Source organism: Brachyistius frenatus, unplaced genomic scaffold (genome assembly GCF_029030835.1).
Source record: "Brachyistius frenatus isolate BFR_SWC_R1_liver_20210118 unplaced genomic scaffold, ASM2903083v1 Contig_56, whole genome shotgun sequence".
NCBI lineage: Eukaryota > Metazoa > Chordata > Actinopteri > Embiotocidae > Brachyistius > Brachyistius frenatus.
This window is the reverse complement of record NW_027210655.1, coordinates 1,187,279-1,206,699: the sequence shown is the minus strand read 5'-3', so window position 1 is coordinate 1,206,699 and position 19,421 is coordinate 1,187,279. Positions and strand designations below refer to the sequence as shown.

Sequence of the window (19,421 nt, the reverse complement as noted above, 5' to 3'; positions counted from 1 at the left end):
GCAGCCAAATAAGCAATAAAATCCTAAAACACACTTAGGGGCATTACTTTTATGGCCGTGCTGTGATGAGTTCAAACGGCAGTTCAACTGTTGTTTTTCCTGACCTTACACTCGCTTTGGCTGCTCACTGCAAGGAGCACATGTATTATTCCTGTCGCATTTACACACTAGCCCACATACCAGTTCTGTATAAATGCTGTATCCTGCAAGACCTTCGCAATTGCTGTATTCCAAAAGACAAGACTTCCCTCAGCACACTCACAAATAGTGCGCTTACATGTTAGCACTCTTGAATCTTAAATCACGAAACATGTTATTTCAAGGCGGTTACCACATAAAAGTCCTTACAACAGAACTTTACAAGATTATACAGAGGCACCCAACATTTCAACAATTCAGCAAGGAGGGGGAAAAAAACAACCTTCTACACAGGAAAAAAAAAAAGAAAAACTCAACCTTTTAACAGGAAGAAACCTCTGACAGAACCAGGCTCAGAAGTTTTTTTCGTGCCCTAAGTTTAAAGTACTCTAAAACACCACATACCAGCAACAAGGGCAGCTTCCCCATACACCTCAATTTGAAAATGCTTTAAGTCGGTGGCCCCGCCCCCTTTCATAGGCAAAATGGCGTCCGTTTAGGGTGGAAAGCGTCCAGCGCTTCACATTTATTTTTTTTGGTCCCTTTTTCCGTGCATCATCCTGGTACTTGTTCGTGCATTGCATGCTTCTGTACCTGACAGTGTGAATGCAGTCAAAATAGTGCTTGTTAGTACACAAGTACGCCTTTTGGAACACGGTAAATGCGTTACTGGTACCATAAACACACGACGGCAGCAAAACTTCGCAACAGGACTTTGAGTGATTTCTTTAAAAGAGGAGAGGCCAAACAGATACTGCACAAAACTAATAGTTGGCATTTTCGTGTAAAAAAAATACACTGCAAAGCGAACCTGCTGCCAATTTTATCAACTGCAGCAAACAGAATACTCGGGGCACATGTGCAGCAATAACCCAGTACAGCTTAAAAAACAATAATGTATAAACTATGCTAATGAAACACTCCAGAGTCAGTCGATGCATTTACATCTGCACCACGGGTATAATGTTTATTTAAAGCAGGAGTATCAGTAAATCTATCTGCACTGATCAAGAAATGATTATGAGTGATCATAGTACCTGCTATAAACAGCACACAGTATAAAGTAGGAAAGGCTTCTACTTCAGTTCCTTATATCCCTGCAGCCCTCAGAATGCAGCAAGACAGACGAGTTGATAGATGTGGAGTGTTTGATTTAAGACAAAGCCATCTATCCATCTATCTATCCATCATATGTGACTCCCAGGATCAGGATGTGGATGGGTCTATTTTGTAGCATTAAATGTGTTTTTATTGTGAGAGAACTAGATGTAACATCCTTGCGTTGTTAACCTCTGAACAGCTGGTGATTCAAACATAGTTTAATGCAAGTATACCTTCGTTGTCGATGGCGTCTTCAGGCTTAAAATCTAGTTTCACTTGACTCCGGCATGTAACTACACAAATCTCACATTGAGCTGTGAGCACTGCCAACATGTGCACAGCAGTACCGAGGCTGAATGTCCGGTACCACATTGACTTTGGACTGAAGCTGCTTTTTTCTGCCGTTGTTGCTTTCGTTATCCACCTGGTGTGGAGGTATGATATTCATTATAACTTGGCATTTGGTGCTTTTTTTTTTTTTTTTTTTTTTAATTTGTCAGCAAAGGATATGAAAGACAAACTTGTTATCAAGGAATTTTTGACAGCGAATACGTTAGTAGATAAATTTCCACTAGAATAAATACATTTAGGAGAAAACAAGTACAATTTGTAAAATTTTCGAGACAAAGCCATGCAAAAAAGGTCATCGATAAGATTTCATTTTAAGACGTCAACACTTTGAGCCTGACTCAGTGAATGAAAGTTAAAAGTTGCTTAATTAGAGGAATTTGTCCTGAATATCACAGCAATTGTACAGTTCATGTCGGAGGACCAGAGGGGCCGACATTAAAAGCACTCGAGTAAGTAGGTAAGGCCATTTTAAATCATTATAACAGCTGAAATCAATCAATATTTGAAGAACATGTATGTGTGTTTGAAGACTGAATTATTCTGTATTGTGCAAGTGATCGTATAAAAAAAACAAAAACACCTGCAGTCGATAAAATGAGGTTAAGTCTATTATCGAGATTAGGCAATGGGCTGATATTTTGAGTAAAGTTTTACAAAAATAGTGCTTAACTTAGCTTTAATATGACATTTCATCTGTTTTTATAGAATTTTTTTTTTCGCCAGGATCCACTGGCTAATAGAGGAAGTGTATTTTGATAAATTTCTACGACGGGTTCAAAAATCAGCTGCTGGCTGTCGTTCAGTGGGTGGACTTAAACAATGTATTACAGCTCTCAGAGAATGGTAAATGGAACGTATTGACCAACCGTGGGTGAGAATATCTAGCAGTTTAGAGTGTGCAGGAGGATTTTCTTTTTTCTTCTGCAATACAATAATAACCCATACCAATAATAAATGATGGGTGTCACTGGGAAGTGATTACATCACCAGTGGTCGCCTCGGTGATTCTCCAGGAGATAACAACGGCCTAATCTGAGCGAGCTGCCCCGCCGCTGTCAGAGTCGGTCTAATTAGCGATGATTATAGAATGATGTGGTGTCAGGTCTGGACACGTTGAGGTGACCCTCCTACCCCCCACCCCCGCCCCACCCCACCCGCGAAGCGCCATGCTAACGATGCATAATGACCGATTATCGGGTACGCGGACGGCGGCCGTCACACCCCGGCGGGGCTCCCGCGCCGACAGCACACAGATGAACGCGGCGTAACGGGAAGATCGAAGGAGATCCCCGAGGTTATTTCACAAACAATATGTTTCTCACCCGTGACTGTCTGATATCATTCCGTTGCACTAACGTTATTAACTGTCCCTTGTAGGATAAGTAGCCTGGTGAGCAGTAAATTAGAGATTCTGGGCACTTTAGAGTCATCTTCACTGAAACATCATGTGATGTGACATCATATAACAGTAATAAACACCAAAAGTGGCAAAGCGTTGCATTATGGGATTTTAAAAACATTTTTTTTTTAAAGAAGTTTATATTTTTTACTTTAATGTTTGACCTTAAAAGGATGGATGTTCACGAGATGCTTCAGATTGAACATAAAACAATTATTTATTAACACAAAACATCTTATCCCTCCAGTTTTTCTGTTTTTGCGTGTGCAGGTGAAACGGAGACGTGGCCTGCAGGTGAAGCGACGAGCTAAATGCAAATTTTTTTGATGAAATTAAAAGATTTTCAGTGTATGAACAACTATTTGCTATCCTATCCGAAAGTTAATGATTTTTTTGGTCCACCGGCATCTTCACTTTAACTTTGTATGTTGTGAGGCACCTGCACAATTTGCATTAAACTTCCCTCGACTGTTGTTCTCCTTGTACAGTAATTTTATTCAGGAGAAGAGAGGCAGCTAAACGCCTCAAACATCTTTCCAAATGTAAATACATTAATGCTGTAGCTTAATTAGTTCTGACCCAGCGTGAAATTCAATGTAATCTGAGTTGAAGTGTGGCGGATATTATAACTAATCATTTACGACATTTTGTCGAGTGCGTTAAAGTATGTTTGACCATGTGTGTTATATGAGATAATCATAACTTGATAAAAAAAAAAAAAAAAAAGACATGACTTGGATTGTAATTAGTATAAAACAATCAAATTCTCTTTATTCACATCTCACCAGAGCTATTACTGAGGGCTGTTATTAGACTTTTTTTTAAATTCTTTTTTTTTTAATCTTTCTGTGGAGAAACCTCACCCTCTGAAAATATTGCAGGAGTGATTTGCTGCTGTAGACCCAGGATCAGTTTGGGCTAAAATGAGCAAATCAAAATGAAAAAAAAAATAAAACGTACACTTCTTTTAACACAAGCAGATTTTCATTAATGTTCTGCCAATTTTAAGTTTGTGTCATATTTGAAAAGGGGGATTTTGTGGTACATTTACGGTATCAAACACACACAGAAACATAAACTTCTGCCATTTAGCAATTTATACTTGGCTTAGGTGTTAATAAGAGAAGCCGTTACGAGTAAAAACATGCACAAGATGGAGGCTGAAACTATTAAAATGGACCAATACATTTACCACATACTTAATGTTTCCTGTTTTGTTTTTTTGTGTGATAGTGAACAAAGCGGCAACCAACAGTGACGTCACCCGTCGGTTTGTGAACGGCCGTTATGAAGCCTCGACTTCAGAGTTTGGCCGGCGCCATCATGCTAGTTCGGAGCGGTTTGGAGCAGGACGTGACCATATTTGGACGAGCTGTGGGAGGAGCAAGCGGTGGATCTGACCAATCTGATTGGAACTTCGGCGATACTACGTCCCGCCCACCGATAGCGGAAACTTGACTGCAGCACAGCCATGTCAATTAAATGGACACGCCACCCAAAACACAGGTTTTTTTGTTTTTTTTAAGCTTATTTTATAATTAATGACGGGATTATTGTCGGATGGACCGTAAGAACACAAATCTGTAAGAGTAAATTTAACGAATGACATACAGGAAACTTGTGGAAAACTTTTATTGACTGAGAATTTCATGAGAAGTTGAATGGGGGTCTACAGAAACCGATGCTTTTTGGAGACAACCTCTAGTGGCACCCGGTGGTATCGCACTTCTGCATCGGCCTGACTTTTCGGAGCCAAAAGCTACGTCCACTTTAATATACAGTCTATGTAGTAACCCAAATTCCTATGGTTTTTTTATTTTCTTTGAACAAAACGAGAGTTAAACTAAACTTTAGGATATTGGAATGTAAAGTTTTTTCAGCCACAAGATCACAATAGGAATATATTTATCTTGATTTTATATATAGGGGCAGATTTTATTCTAAAGAGAGACTTTTTGTGAGATTTAAAAAAAAAAAAAAAAAACTTTTGAAAAGATGGGTGGAAGTTGTTCTGGCAATGATGTAACATAATTGGTGCCTCTCTATGCAAAGGACAAGATAACAAAACAGCTTGGCACATAATGGTGGGAACCTTCTTCATACATAATTTGTAATGTCCCTGTCATGTTTGAACAAAGTCATCGCAGAAGTTTTACATGAAAGACAACAACAAAAATCCATTACATGAAGATTAATCCCTCAAAAAGTTATGCTTTTTTTCTTTTTCCTTCTTGGAAACCAGGAAAAAGGGAGATATCAGGCAATAATGGTTGCTATGACAAGCGTGTCCTCTCCAGGATGAAAATCCAGAAAGCTGAACAAAGGACTTTAGAGTGACGTGGAAATGGTTTATTTTTGTCGGACGAGTAAACAAGCTTAATAACAGTAATTCATGCTGTAGAACCTTTCATCTGTGGGATATTGTCAAAATTAGCAACATCCTGTCTTAAAAAGTGATGTTGAAAAACTAGTGCATGCATTTGTTACTTGAGGCTGGACTGTTGTAATTCCTTATTATTCCCAAGTGTGTCCTCACTCTCTTAAATTCCTCCAGTTCATCCAAAAACGCTGTCGTGAGACAAGTGACGGGATTTACAAAGAGAAATCCCATTTTTTCCATATAATACTTTCTCTTTATTGGCTCCCTGTAAAATCAAGAATACAATTTAAAGTCCTTCTGCCATACAAAGCCCTTTATGATCAAGCTCCATCATGTCTTAAAGACTTTTTTTTTTTTTTTTCCCAGAGCTTCGCTTTCAGAGTTCAGGCTTACGTTTCAAAAAGCACAACGGCAGGCAAAACCCTTACCAGCTCCCGGTTTGGGTTTGGGAGGCAGACGGCCTCTCGACTTTCAAGATGAAAACTTTCCTTTTTGATAAAGCTAATGGTGGGGGCTCAGGTCACCTTGAGTCATCCCTTAGTTATGCTGCTAAAGGCCCTGAGCTGCTTTGAGACCTCCCACGATGCGCCGAGCACCTCTCAACTCCTCGACGCTCTTTCACTCTCCACACACTCACACTGAATCGTTAGCTTTGTGTCTTCTCTCTCCTGCAGTTTGAGATTTTTTTTTCCCTCTCTGTCCTCCCTGCTCCCTTTCTGAAGGTATCTGTGATTTGCGGTTACATGGCTCCACCAACCTGCCCAGTGTTTATAGCAGGGGTCTCCAACCTTTTTTTTCCTCTGCGAGCTACTTTTACAAAATGTAACATTTATTCACCGCTGACTTCCACCAAAGGCAGCTGAATAAGCTTCTTTTATGTGAACAATAACAAATTGATAGTGAACCATGGACTGTATATAAAAGTGGACGACTCCCATTCAACTTCTCTAATCGAATTCTAAGTCCATAAAGTTTTTCCACAAGTTATCAAAGTTGTGCAAGCTGAAGTTGCTTCATCGGAAAAAAAAAAAAAAATCCCATCATTATTTTAAAAAAGAAGTGTCAAAAAGCTGTGTTTTTGGGGGGCGTGTTTGTTTGATTGACAGGCATGTGTTACAGTCAGGTTTCCACTATCTGCAGGCAGGACGTAGTATCGTCGGATTTTTAGTCAGATCGAGTCAGATCCACCGCTCGCTCATCCTCGTTCCTCTTGTCCATACATGGTCACTTCCTGCTCCAAACTGCTCTAAACCAGCAAGATGGCGACAGCCACTATCTGAACTCCGGGCTTCATAACGGCCGTTCACAAACCAACGGGTGACGTCACTGTTGGTCGCCGCTTGTACTCAACACGCAAACAAACTCAACGTTAGCTCGCGAGCAACCAGTACAGTAACTTTTTGGAAACCCCTGGTTTATTGTTCCTCTATGCTGTTCTTTTCTCTCTCCACTCTCCCCTCACCCCAAACGTTTAAAGCAGACGGCTGCCCAGTTCTGATTCCCGTTATAAGTGAGCTTTTACTCCATATTTCTCTCTATTATAATGTAAGGTCTTGACCTAATATGTAAAAGCGCCCTGAGATGACTTAATGATGATTTGGCACTTCATAAATAAAACTGAACTGAATTAACCCTCGTGTTGTCCTCGGGTCAAAATGACCCGCAAGCTGTGCTCAACCAAGTTCTGTTTTATTTCTATATTTTTATATGTTTTGGGATCATCGGTCATCATTCTTTAAAGAAACCCTCACAGCCTCCTTGTCACCAATGATCCCCAAAAAATATGAAAATAAAATAGAAATTGGTTGAACACAGCTGCCAAGGACCCAAGGACAACACGAGGGTTAAACATGTAATCCTGATGCAGATTTAGTCACATATGTACAGTTTCATAATTAAATTCCCTCTCTGTGCATCTGTGCAAAGCTCTTTCTCAACGACCTTGATCTCTCTTCCTGCCTTTAAGAATTGCAGCCGTCTCCACACAACCAGTTAGCTTTTTTTTTTTTTTTAATAACATTTGGTTATTTATACCCACTTTTGGTTTTCTTGTACTCTCTCTGATTACACATATTTTACTCTTGACTCAGCGTGTATTAGGGGATCTATGAGTTAAACCATCACCTCATGATTCACTTTTACTTTGCATAGTAAATTTCTAAAACATGTCCTCATCTCTTAAGTCGTCACTCCATTCAATAATGTCAAGCAGAACACTTCAGTAATGTGGAATTTAATGACCAGTGACAAGCCCATAAAGAAGAACAGAGCATGGCAGACATTTCAAGGTTTTTTTTTTTTCCTTTTTTGCTAACACAAAGTCGTCATGCTCACTTTCTGCCTCAGCCTTGCTGCTCACCTTGACGTGATGTGAACTCAGCAGAGATCTGTCCTGGGCCACGGGGGAAAAAATATTGACTGCCTGTCATAGCATTTAACCTGAAGGACATGGATTTCCATAAATTTAGTTGGAGAAAATGTCTAATTTCCCTGCAGTGATCTACCTGGAGTTCAAGAGGCAGTTTTTTTTTGACCCTCCGGTCAATTTATTCCACCTTTTACAGCTGCTTCTCAGAGCTATTGTATGCAGGTGTGTGTTTTTTAGAAATAAGAAGATTTTACTAAGACTAAACAGGGCTTAAAGGGGTCCTTACAGGACATATTTATGGACCTTTATACATTTTGGTGAATTTTTAAGACCACTTAAGGTGCCCCTGAACAATGTACAATCTACTTGTTTCAGTACAGTTATTTTTTACAGTAACTACATGGAAGATATGAACATTAATACCTATTTACAATAAGTATTCTGAAGAGGAGACCTGGGGAGCAAGTATGCAGAATGTCTGACTTTAACACTGGAGACCACATATTTACATAGTTAAACTTAAGTGAGCAGTTTTGATGACTTAACTGAACTAGGTCCTGAACAAATTCTTTCCTACAAAGGGCCAAACATTACTCTGGATGCACTACGCCATATGGATTGACATCGAAGTGATTATTTTGTGGAAATTATTGTCCAAATTTGCCAGTTTTTTCCATTTTGTTTCTTTTCAGCCCAAAATCAGTGACATACAGGACACACTAACAGCACATGGGCATCAGTTGGAGAGCGAGAGAGAGAGAATACCGTCATTCTTGAAACCCGGGCCAATTTAATTTCATAGAGAAGCTTAACAGCACCATATTGTACATAGCCAAAGTCATATTATGCCGTTTTTGCTACAGAAAATGTACGGTTCTCAGTCATTACGGTTAGGATTTTACAGCAATTACGAAAAAAGGAAAATAAGCAAGAGCTTGTCAAATACCAAAACAAAGAAGGTGCTGTCCAAACTTGGCGGGCCCCAAATTGGGCTACATCCATTAACTTTGTTTGGCCACTTGAACAAGCAGTGATAGGAAAAACCAAATATTTTTTTTACTTAAAAAAAAAAAAAAAAAAAAAATCATGATGTCATGTATCTAAGCGCGGCTCGCAATAAAATGGGCCAGGGGAGCAGGAGAAGTGACACCAGGAGAGAAATCTGCACAGCAGCAGAGTGTGTTACAATCACGTCATTATTAACATGAAACACTAAAGACCTAGCACTTGAAAACACAAGAGCCTCTCATTACGCTGCAAATATCCTCGTTCACAACATGAATAACAGCCGCTCCTTCGGCGGCATTAGCGTCGAGTTTGCTTTACAGTGTCCTGACCACCCAGTTCATATCGTCTCTGTGCAGCAGCAGCAGCAGCAGCAAAGAAGCAAACAATACAATGAATTTAATACCCAGTGAAATATACAGCTCAAGCCAATAAAGATGCTTAGGCAGCAATTCATATTAATGATAGCAAGTCCCATTAATGGGCTCTGTCAGTAAATATCCATCTCATGCATAGCTTAAGAGCATTTTTTTTTTCTCTCTCCCCCCCCCCACGCATCTCGGGAACGGGAAGAGAACGCATCAAAGAAAAAAGAGACGAAGCTAACCGACAAGCAGCGTACCATTAAGACAGACATCACTCTGGATGGTTGTACAGTCCGATGACGAACACGAAGAAACACTCCTTACATCAAACCTTTATGGGGAGGGGGAAGCTAAATATAAACACCAGCTTCTCAGAGGCAATTACAAATGGATGAAAGTGAGGGTGAAGGAAAAACTTATCTCACTCCCTCCTTCCTTTTCCCAAACTGTGTTTGATGGGCTTAATAAATTGGCGGGTGCCAAGCCAGTTAAACAACATGACCTCCATTTTTGAACAGTTAATGCATACAGGGAGGGTTGCCAAGGTTTTCCAGGCTCGTCACACCTGAGCTCCACAATCATTACATGTATAATTGGAATTGGATTTGATTACGTTTTCATTAAACATGTAATGTATCTTGCGGGGAGGGGATGCAGCCTTTTCCAATGCTAGAATTTAGACGAATATATGTATCAGCTGATGCATGAAATTAATGGCAGCTTCTTCTGGTCAGCTTTACGGCAGCGCCTCAGCAAATTATCTGTGAAGAACAGGCTGATTAGAAAAGAAAAAAAAAAAAAGAAGAAAAAAAGGAAGTATTGATCAGTAGTGCACGGGGAGGATAGCGGAGAAATATACATTAGAGGAATCATAAACGTGTAACGTGGCGGCAGTTTGAATCGAGGATTAGTCGACTGAAACCCAAACACATGCAAACACGTGCAAACACTTCAAGTTCAGTCAATACAATTAAAGTACCACGGTTTGTTTATGTCAGCTAAACAATAAAGGAAACAATAATGGAGTCACAGGTGGACACACTAATGATATTAATGTGAGCTTGAACGGAGGGATTCACTGATCAATTTATGCTTAAAAGTGAAATACACAGTTGTATATTTATACAATATATGAATATAGGACGACAGAAATCTTTGGTCGGTTGGGCCGAATGGTAAAATGTTATCAGATGAACACAGTTCACGGACAAACAGCTGAATTCCAGTTTTTTTTTTATATAAATACCATAAATTAAGACGTATTAGAATTTTAGGAAAAGCAACAGATTCATCAATACATATACATGCGGCCTAAAAACATTTTTATACCTAAATTAATATCAACAATCAGCCAAGACTAAAATGTCTGTAATAAATCCAGCCAATAATAATGGTCTGATGATAAAATTGTGACAGCTGCTACATTAAAGTGTCTTGAGTGTCATATAGTGTGGCAGAATTACAGCTTCTAATAGCTTCATTTTAAAATAGCAGTATTACACTGCACTATATCTCCAGGCCTTCGGTGAAGCTGCTGAGGAAGTTTAATCGCAGACGATGTCGAGTAGCACGGAAGAACCTGAAACTTTTTATTTCTGCAGTTTTCAGTCTGGAACTGCGAGCCTTATCAGTGCCTGATTAATGCAGAAAAACAAGTCCTCTTAACACCCGGAGTTCTTTCGGATAAGTACACAGTGGGAGTCGGACTGGCGTTTTCACAGTAAGCTCTGGCAGATAACTATTATCCACCAACACGAGTCAGAGGTCATTGTGACCTTCCACGGGGGGAAAGCATTTGAGCTCTGTTTGCACTGGAGGACAGTGAACACCAGTATCATCGACACTTTTAGCAAATTGGAGTCTTTAGCCAAACGCATTGTTAAAATTCATCACTTTGCTCTTAAAATAAATAGCTATTTCATCAATGTCTGTATTCACCCTCACGCCGTCTCCCCGAACTCACTGTCTGGAGGTTTAAGGAAACGTGTCCTGCGCACACTCTATTCATCAACTGCCAACAACAAAATATGGAGGATAAGACCACTGCTGCTGACTAGTCGGAGCTTTTTGATCTTAGACAGAACTTGCAGTACCATAATCAGGCGTGTAGTGGCCACCCGGTATCACTGCAAAGCGTGAAATAGACACGCCGGTGTTGGAAGTTACACGTTTCCCTGTAGTGGAAGAAAATGAAACCTACTGCATGCGTAGAGCCAAGTGATTTACACAAAAATGAAACTTTTTGCGAAAAGATGTCATTGTGGTTACTAAATAAACACGTGGTCGGGGTTTGTGTACAAAGAAAAACGACTCCAGCGTCACATTGACATTTACGCGCGTATAAGTTCCACGCTTTTATAATTCATAACTTTCAGACCTCGGCAGGCCAAAGCGTGGCTTGCTCACGTTTTGCTGTGATGGATCGGCATGTCTATTTCACGCTTTGCCATCAGGACAAAAGGCGCATGAAAATAAATCTACCCACCATTACACAATGACACTTCACACTTATGGTGCTATACTATTACTGTTTCTCTTGGTTCTGTTCCCTTGGCGGCACCGTTGTATCCCGTTGAAACAGACTGAACCCACCACTTTCCCTTTGCACCGAATCACCCGGGCCCTAACGGTAAACACTGCAGGAGCTGTTTTCATGCAGCATGAATCACACTTGAGTGCAAAGACACGTGACATCATCCGAAATGGTTACAGTACCTGTCAAATGAAAGACTGCTAAGTCAGAGTTATAAGCCCCGACATTATAAGCCCCTCCTTTCATCTGCAGACTTAGAAAAGGTCGAGACTTGGCGATTGCGATGCGCCGTAATCTGGTATCAGCGAGCGAGACATTCAAAGACTGCGGTTGATACAAAACACAGCTGCCAGGCGTTTAACTCGTCTTAAGAGAAGCAAGCATATCACATCAATCCGCGGTGCCCTTCTCGGGTTACCTGTGAGTTTTAGAATTGATTCTAAGATGTTACTGCCTGAAACTCTCAGGCAGATAAAAACCCAGTATTGTCTTTTAAATCTCTTCTGAAGACTCAGTTTTATCAAATTCTTAACTGTTAACTGTATTTTGTTATATCCTATGTTTGGGTCTGTTTAAATTGCATGTTTTTGAAAGGTGAACTATAAATAAAGGTATTATTATTATTATTATTGAGTAAAACCTGACAATGTATCTCTTTTATTGCTGCTTTGCAACTTTATGATTAGTTTGAAAATACCTCCACTGCAATGACGTGTATCCCCACAGCATTACATTGTATTATTCTTATTAATCTACAGTTTACTTTCATCAACACTATGTAAGTTTGAGGACTGCTATGATCTGCCAGATTTGCAAGAAGATTTTGACATCTGAGTCAGAAACTGATTCAGAACCAACTAATGAGTTACTGATGGAGAGACTTTTTTAAACAATCTTAATCCGACCAAACTCTAAACACAAGATTAGAACCTGCTATAAGATACTTAACAGATCGTCTTTGTGTACTAAAGAGGTGTTGACATTAGTCTGGTTTGTTAACAGAGCAGTAAAATGGTCAGATAGTTTCAGTCTTTCTGATCAGCTGAGAAACAAAATGCAGATTTTCCACCTGCTGATTTATTTCTGAAGTTCAAATACAGTATATGAATGCGACCTCACTTAGTTTTGCTATTCTGTTATATTCCAAATAATAATCAATACTAAAAACCTTATATGCTGTGTTTAATTCGACATTGAGTTTTAAGACTGATACTTGCAGACCCATCTTTCTATTTTTATGACCCTTTGAGGCCAGCTGAGATAAGATGTTTTATCAACCTTTTATTTTGCTACTACATTTAAAAAAAAAAATACAACGAGCTGGGCTTAAAATTTACAGTTTTAGACAGCATTCCTGTTTATTTGACTTTGTTTTGGTCATCTGAGCCAGTATAAGAAAGAGTATAATGCGGCCTCACCGGGATGACAATCAGAGATGCACCAGGGGAAAAAAAAAAAAGCATCAAAGCTCTTTTTCAGATTGCTTCTAATGAGATGGATTTTAGTTTTTTTTAATTAACAGAGTAAAAACTGGGTATGTAATCCTGAGCACAAATACAAGGTTTGAGAAGCATATAAAAGTTAGTGGAGAGAAACTTTTATATGAGGGTGGATTACCAACAAGGCGGAGCAGGAAAGTGCCCCGGGGAATGCCTGCGGATGGCTTGTTTTTCCAAATTGGAATTTTGTACACATAACTGACGCGAGGCAAATTTGCATTTTGTGCTTACATACTGTAGATTAATGTGTTCAATCAAAATACCCCACAGCAAATCCCGGATCAGTTCGTATTAAAAGAGTAGAAAAACTGCACACATGGCAAGACCAGGAGGAGGGTAAGTGAGAGTCAATTTCTTTTTTTTTTTTTTTTGGTGGTTTGTCAAACTTGGACGAAGTCCAAATGAAGAAGATGTCATAGTTCCAACCTGCTTTGATTCACAGGTGCAGTGCGAAGTACTGAGAACCAAAGATACGGACGCCAAAACATCTTGGGTCATGTACACATTGTAAGTTCAAATTGCATCAAATTTTCCTTTAAATGCAGGTGTTATTTATTTTAAGCATTAAGGCAGCCTGTAAGCTGCGACAACCATTTTGCAAAGCCGGGTGGGGGAGGAGTAAGACCTCACACTCTCTGCCACCGCTCTCCCTCCCTCCGTTCCTCCCCCCTGGTTTCCCCAGAGCTGCTCCCCTGCTTCCATAGAGGTGAAATCAAGTGGAACCACAATTACTGCAGCCTGCTATTGTTTACAGGGCGCTGTCTTCACAAAGGACAGGCCCCTCCGCCAGGCAGGGAAAAAGAGAGAGAGAGAGGGAGAGAGGAGAGAGGGTGTCCAAAAAAAGCAAACAAAGTGATATATGTTGTGGGAAAAGTGCTACACCTACTAACACCCCTGGAAGGAAGCATGCAGCTGCTCAGATTGAAAATAGGCTGCCTAGAGTGATGCAAGATTAGTTTGTGGGTGGATGAAGTTAAGACCTGCCTGATGTCCTTCAACACACATGCAGTATACACACAAACGCACACCCACACCCACACACACACACACACACACACACACACACACACACACACACACACACACACACACACACACACACACACACACACAGGACACAAAGAGGGAAAGGAACAAACATATTATGGCCATCAGCGACACATTCTTCCCGCGGTTCCTGTGTTTTATCTCGGTTCTGGACGATTTTCAAGATTTACGCATACAAGATCCTGAATTTTATATTCATGAAAAACAAGTCAAAATCTTAAATTTGTGAAGAGCTGTTAAAGTAATGTGAGGTATCGAAAGGAGCTACGTAACATATAGCCTATTGGAATCTACAATTTTCATGAACATATAGTTTGGTGCCATTTCGGACATGTTTACTGCACTATATAAAGAAATACTGGACTTTATTATTTCGCTATATTTATCTGCCTCCTTCAGTAGAGTCCCTTGTAGATTAAGACTATTGCTGCGTTCAAATGGGGTCGTATTCACAGTGTACACAAGAAGAGTCCACGTGAACGGCGCCCTCTTGTGGTATTCACGGAACGCAACATTTTCTATAAGCCTGGAGTTCACGAGTTGTGACGTGTTTGCTGACGTTTACGGAAATGTCAGAGGGCCTGGAAGTTTATTTTTCGTTATGATGTTAAGCTAATATGTTGTAATTTTGTCACGTAGTTGGTCTTCATAACTTAAATAATAGACTACGTCTGAGGACAATGTTCATCCTCCCAGCGGCCTCATCTTTGCCCTTTCCATTTTCTGCATTTAATTAGCTGTCTGTTAGCTCGCTAAATTGTTAGCCTCTGTGGCTTCTAGACGCCTTACACGTTGCAGTTGCCTAGCAACTATGTTTCTACAACATAACCACTTGAACGCCAAGCATACGGTGCATACGACTTCCCATGTTGTAACCACGAGCTCGCACGTTTCATTTGAACGCAGCATGTATTCAAAACTTTTAGCCATTCATAGTTTGTAGGGCTTTTACTTTTCAAAATATGAATTTGTTTCCCTGATGGGATTGCAGCTTCTTATTATACGCACCAAACCAATTGTCTTTGGCCACTCGCCAGTATGAAGAATTGAAATCATAAAACAAAGTGGCATCATTGCAGAACTTCCACTATTTTTATTCATAAAAGCTTCCCGACTCCGATCACGTGAGCAAATTTTCTGCCTCTCCTATTCAATCAAAAGCAGTTTCCGAACTCCCTCAACTTTTTCCACGCTAATCGCGCGACGGAACGAATGGACAGTTAAACCAGAGAAAACTCGAAGCTGGTTTTACAGTACGTCTGTGTGAGTCCTCCTCAATGCAGAGCCAACAATATCATTACCAAATACCATCCCAGATCCAGTCACAATGAGGAATAACAATGCAGATTTTCAGCCCAAGCAACCAATTACAGAAGCTAATGTGAAATCCTGTTAGCGTCGTGAAATACGAGCAGTCGCTTTCCCGCGACCGTAAACCGCGAACTCCGTTTTACACGCGAGCGGAGGATCTGACGCCCCGGAGGAGCCGCCGACGGGGAAGCAGGAAGAGGGAACCGGGAGACAGCGAGAGGATTTATCTCTCCCAGCAGATGTAGAGAGTGCTCCTTGGGCTCCCAGTCAGCAGCCAGGACAGTTTACAAGCTGCAAAATGGATTGATTGTCCATGGATCGCTGTCCCTGCGTGGCTGCCAACTGCGAGCTAATTAAAGAACACTTCTCTGGAGAAAAACACTGAGCAGCAACCGACCACATTCTATTTACTCTTGAGAAAAACATGCCACTCTGAACCCCTGAAGAAAAAAAAACCCCCACGATTTTAAACCCAGCGCTGCCAGAGTCATTATACTAAATGTTGAGAAATATCTTGGGATAAATCTAGTCGGAACATTTGCATCGTGTTGTTAAAATTAGGTGAACGTGTTGGCGAAGCCGCCCCCGACATTCAATGGCGAGAAGGTCAGGGAAACTGTAACGGTAAAATATTTTTCAATCAGAATATTTATGGTAAACAAGCCGGTAAAAAAAAAAAGATGAACGGTTGCTTCCCGTTCGATGACACCGGGCTTTAAAAACGCCGGCGCTTTAATTTCAGATGATAAAATAAAAGTTTAAGCGTCACAGCCGCAGAGCCGTGCGGCTGGAGGTCAATGGGCGCCAACATTTTATAGGAATCGCTGCGAAATGTGAATACTGGAGTGAAGATAATTCAGGGATAAAACTGAAAAATAGAGGACATTAAATATTTACTTATTCATCCATTCATTCAGTTAACTTATCATGGACTACTTTCCTTACATGTAAGGCTGAAAAGTCAATAGATCTACTTCCCCACAACTTAAGGAAAACATTTGTCCTTTTTATTTCCCTTTTTAATCACATCGGGGATACTATGTGGAAAGTGAGGGAAAGTCATAAATTAATAACCAATGCAATTATGATTTATGAATGAAAGAAAGTTCCCCCGGGGGATAAATTTCACAGAAATCCATCCGCTAGTCGGAGAGAAATTTCACTCGGGACCAAAATGGCAACCTGTTAGTCGCGCTAAATGAAAAGTCAGGGGATTGGGCGAATATCTGAGATCCATCTCGCTCGTCTGAATATTTGTACTGAAATTTGAGGGGAATTAATCTGACATTTCAATTTGGACTCAATAGACCAACCGACATTGCCAAAGAGTCTCACTGCTAGTGAGGCTTGAAAGGGCTGAAGAACAACACCGATGAATGGAAAACCACAATTACTGCAAGGTGGAGAAATGTTCCCGCTAAACTGCCAAAACGGCTCCAGCGGCGTCACAAATAATCTCGGATGACCTTTTCTTTCTGTTCAGTAGATTCAAATATTCTTTCAAAACCCCGCAGAAGAGAAGCTTAAAAGCGAACAACGAGTCAATCGGTATCCAACCGAACATCGAATAACAGCAAAATCAGCTTTCCCTTCATTCCCTCCTGGTTAAAAAGCCGAGTGTGAAGTAAAGTAAACAGTATTCCAATAATCAGATTTCATAAACCTTTTTTTTTTTTTTTTTTTTTTTAGCCGGGCGGTAACGTGTTGGCGTGCACGCAGACGTACCGGTGCAGGAGTACTCGTCCACCCTGATGAAGCCTGGAAGACAGTCGCAGCGATGGCCGCCGGGCAGGTTGACGCACACCGTGTTGGACTGGCAGTAATGCATCTGCGTCGCGCACTCGTCGATATCTGAGGACAAACAGAGCAGATACGGCGGATTAATAACTCCCCGGACGGGTTTTCTTTTAAAGGCGCAGACTCGAGGCGAGCGATCGAAGCAGGTGACCGAAGCTCGGAGAACCAATGCTGCTCAAATCAAAAAGCGTGGACTCTGGCCTTCACCTCGCTAATTCATTCATATTTAGACTTTTGTGTGACAAAAACTGGTGTAAAAGAAAAACTGCCCCCCCCATTGATCCATCTCAGCAAAACAAGGGAACTTTTTTTTATTATTTTTTTTTTTTATAAGGAGGTTTTGTTCCCATTTAAATATGTAAATTAGAGTTCGCTGTTTGATTAGATGCGATAAAAAAAAATAATAAAAAAAAGAACTTCCCGGCGAGATGACAGAGAAAAGGAAATGGAGAGCGAAGAAGAATTAAGGGCGCGAAAGAAAGAAGAGGGAAGAGGAAAAGATTGTAAAAAAAAACAAAAAACCAAAAAAAAAACAACAACAAACAGACACAAATATACTGAAGGGAAAGCAAAGAAAGAAGAGAAAGGGAGACAAGAGACAGGAGAGGACGCTAAAGGAAAGGAAGAGCTGATGAGACGGGGGGACGGGGGGGGGGGGGGGGCAGGGAGAGACATCCGAGAGCGGCGTCGTCCCCGACATCCATAATGTACGGCTAATATCATGATAGATTACGTCGTCTCTTCACACACAGACTCCCTCTTCGCTAATGTAGCTTGAAAGACATCGCGCGAGCATTAAAAAAAAACTCGCGGCGCTCGGGGGAAAGCATTAGCCGAGCCGGATGGCTGCTGATGAAATGGGATCGGAAAACACACGGGGGAGGTGTTATGCAGAAAGTTGGGGCCCCTAAAAATCTTTATGTGCCCGTACTTGCGCGGTACAGAGTATTTTTTTGTTGTTGTTGTTTTTTAGAGAGATGATTTTTTTTTTTTTTTTTTTTTTTTTTTATCCCACAAGGCTAACAGGCCTTTCCACCACTTAAGGGACTCTGTACGCTACACTTAAGGGGGGAAGCAGAGAGTGAAGAGCGTATTTCCATATCCTCTCCTTGGATAGATACGTTCCAGCTTCGAGGTGTTCAGCTCATACACCTACCTCCCCTCCCACCTCGCTCTCCTCCCCCCTCCTCCTCCCCGTCCATGCTTATGAAGTATGTAATTGGCTTACATGCGGGCACTCAGAGGTTTCTTTCTCTGTAAATTTCATCCTTGGAGAGTGTTCAGCAGGAGTGTTGAATTGCACAATCAAAGTGTTCAACGGCGTACAAAAGCCTCTCCGGCCTTCGGCATATAAAAAAAAAAAGCATTGATCTGCTACATCAAAAACATGGAACTTATTTGAGTGCTTTAAAAGGCCGCCGAGCAACACCTGAATCAAATTTTCACCTCGCCTTTGAAGCGCCCTACTCCGCCCTGGAAGCCACTCATTTGATTATCCTTTATAGTACGCGAGGCGCCGGGGCCCGCTGCTCGAGGCCGGTGATGTCGCCCGAACGCGCCGCCTCCGCGGTTCAAAGTCGAGAGCTCCGCCGCCTCGGTCAGCCTTTCGTTTGAGGGCGAGGGGAAGCATCTCGTGTCGAGTCTGAGGCACGACGAGGCTTTTCTGATCTCTGTTGTTCCAAGGTCCACCCCCCCCCCCCCCACCACCACCACCACCACCACCACCCTGTGTTCGGTGTGTGTGTGTGTGTGTGTGTGTCTGCCCTCTGCAGCTCTCCGCTGGGAGCGCCGTTGCAGGTGAGGTCTCTACCGACAGAACTGGAACTGTCATTTCACACAGAGGGGGGGGGGGGGGAATTAATTTTTTTTTTTCTGGATTTGCCGGTGCATCTCTCTCTTCCCTCCTCATCCTCCCTCCCCTTCCTCCCTTCTTCCCTCCCTCCACCACCACCCCAGACCTCCTTCCTCCGCCCCCCCCACCCCTCTTTTCCCTCCCTCCTCCCTCCCTCCCTCCCTCCTCCGAGCTCACTTTCTTCATCTTTCTGCTGCTTTATTCATGCTGTGATGTAGGTCAGGGCTGGGTAGGGGGAACAGCTAAAAATAAGGCAGGATAGGAGTCTCTATGTG

At 41.4% G+C, this 19,421-nt stretch overlaps 1 protein-coding gene across 3 annotated transcripts in view; it reads right to left on the bottom strand.

Moving 5' to 3' along the window:
* Positions 1-19,421, bottom strand: part of LOC138624866 (protein kinase C-binding protein NELL1-like) — a 247,844-nt gene that overhangs the window by 61,559 nt on the left and 166,864 nt on the right. For 2 of the 3 annotated variants that reach the window (XM_069705431.1, XM_069705429.1), the window contains exon 13: positions 17,223-17,348. The exons of the other annotated variant lie outside the window; for it this stretch is intronic. In XM_069705431.1, the coding sequence (XP_069561532.1) occupies positions 17,223-17,348 (126 nt within the window). The remainder of the gene's footprint in view (positions 1-17,222; positions 17,349-19,421) is intronic. 3 annotated transcript variants of the gene reach the window in all.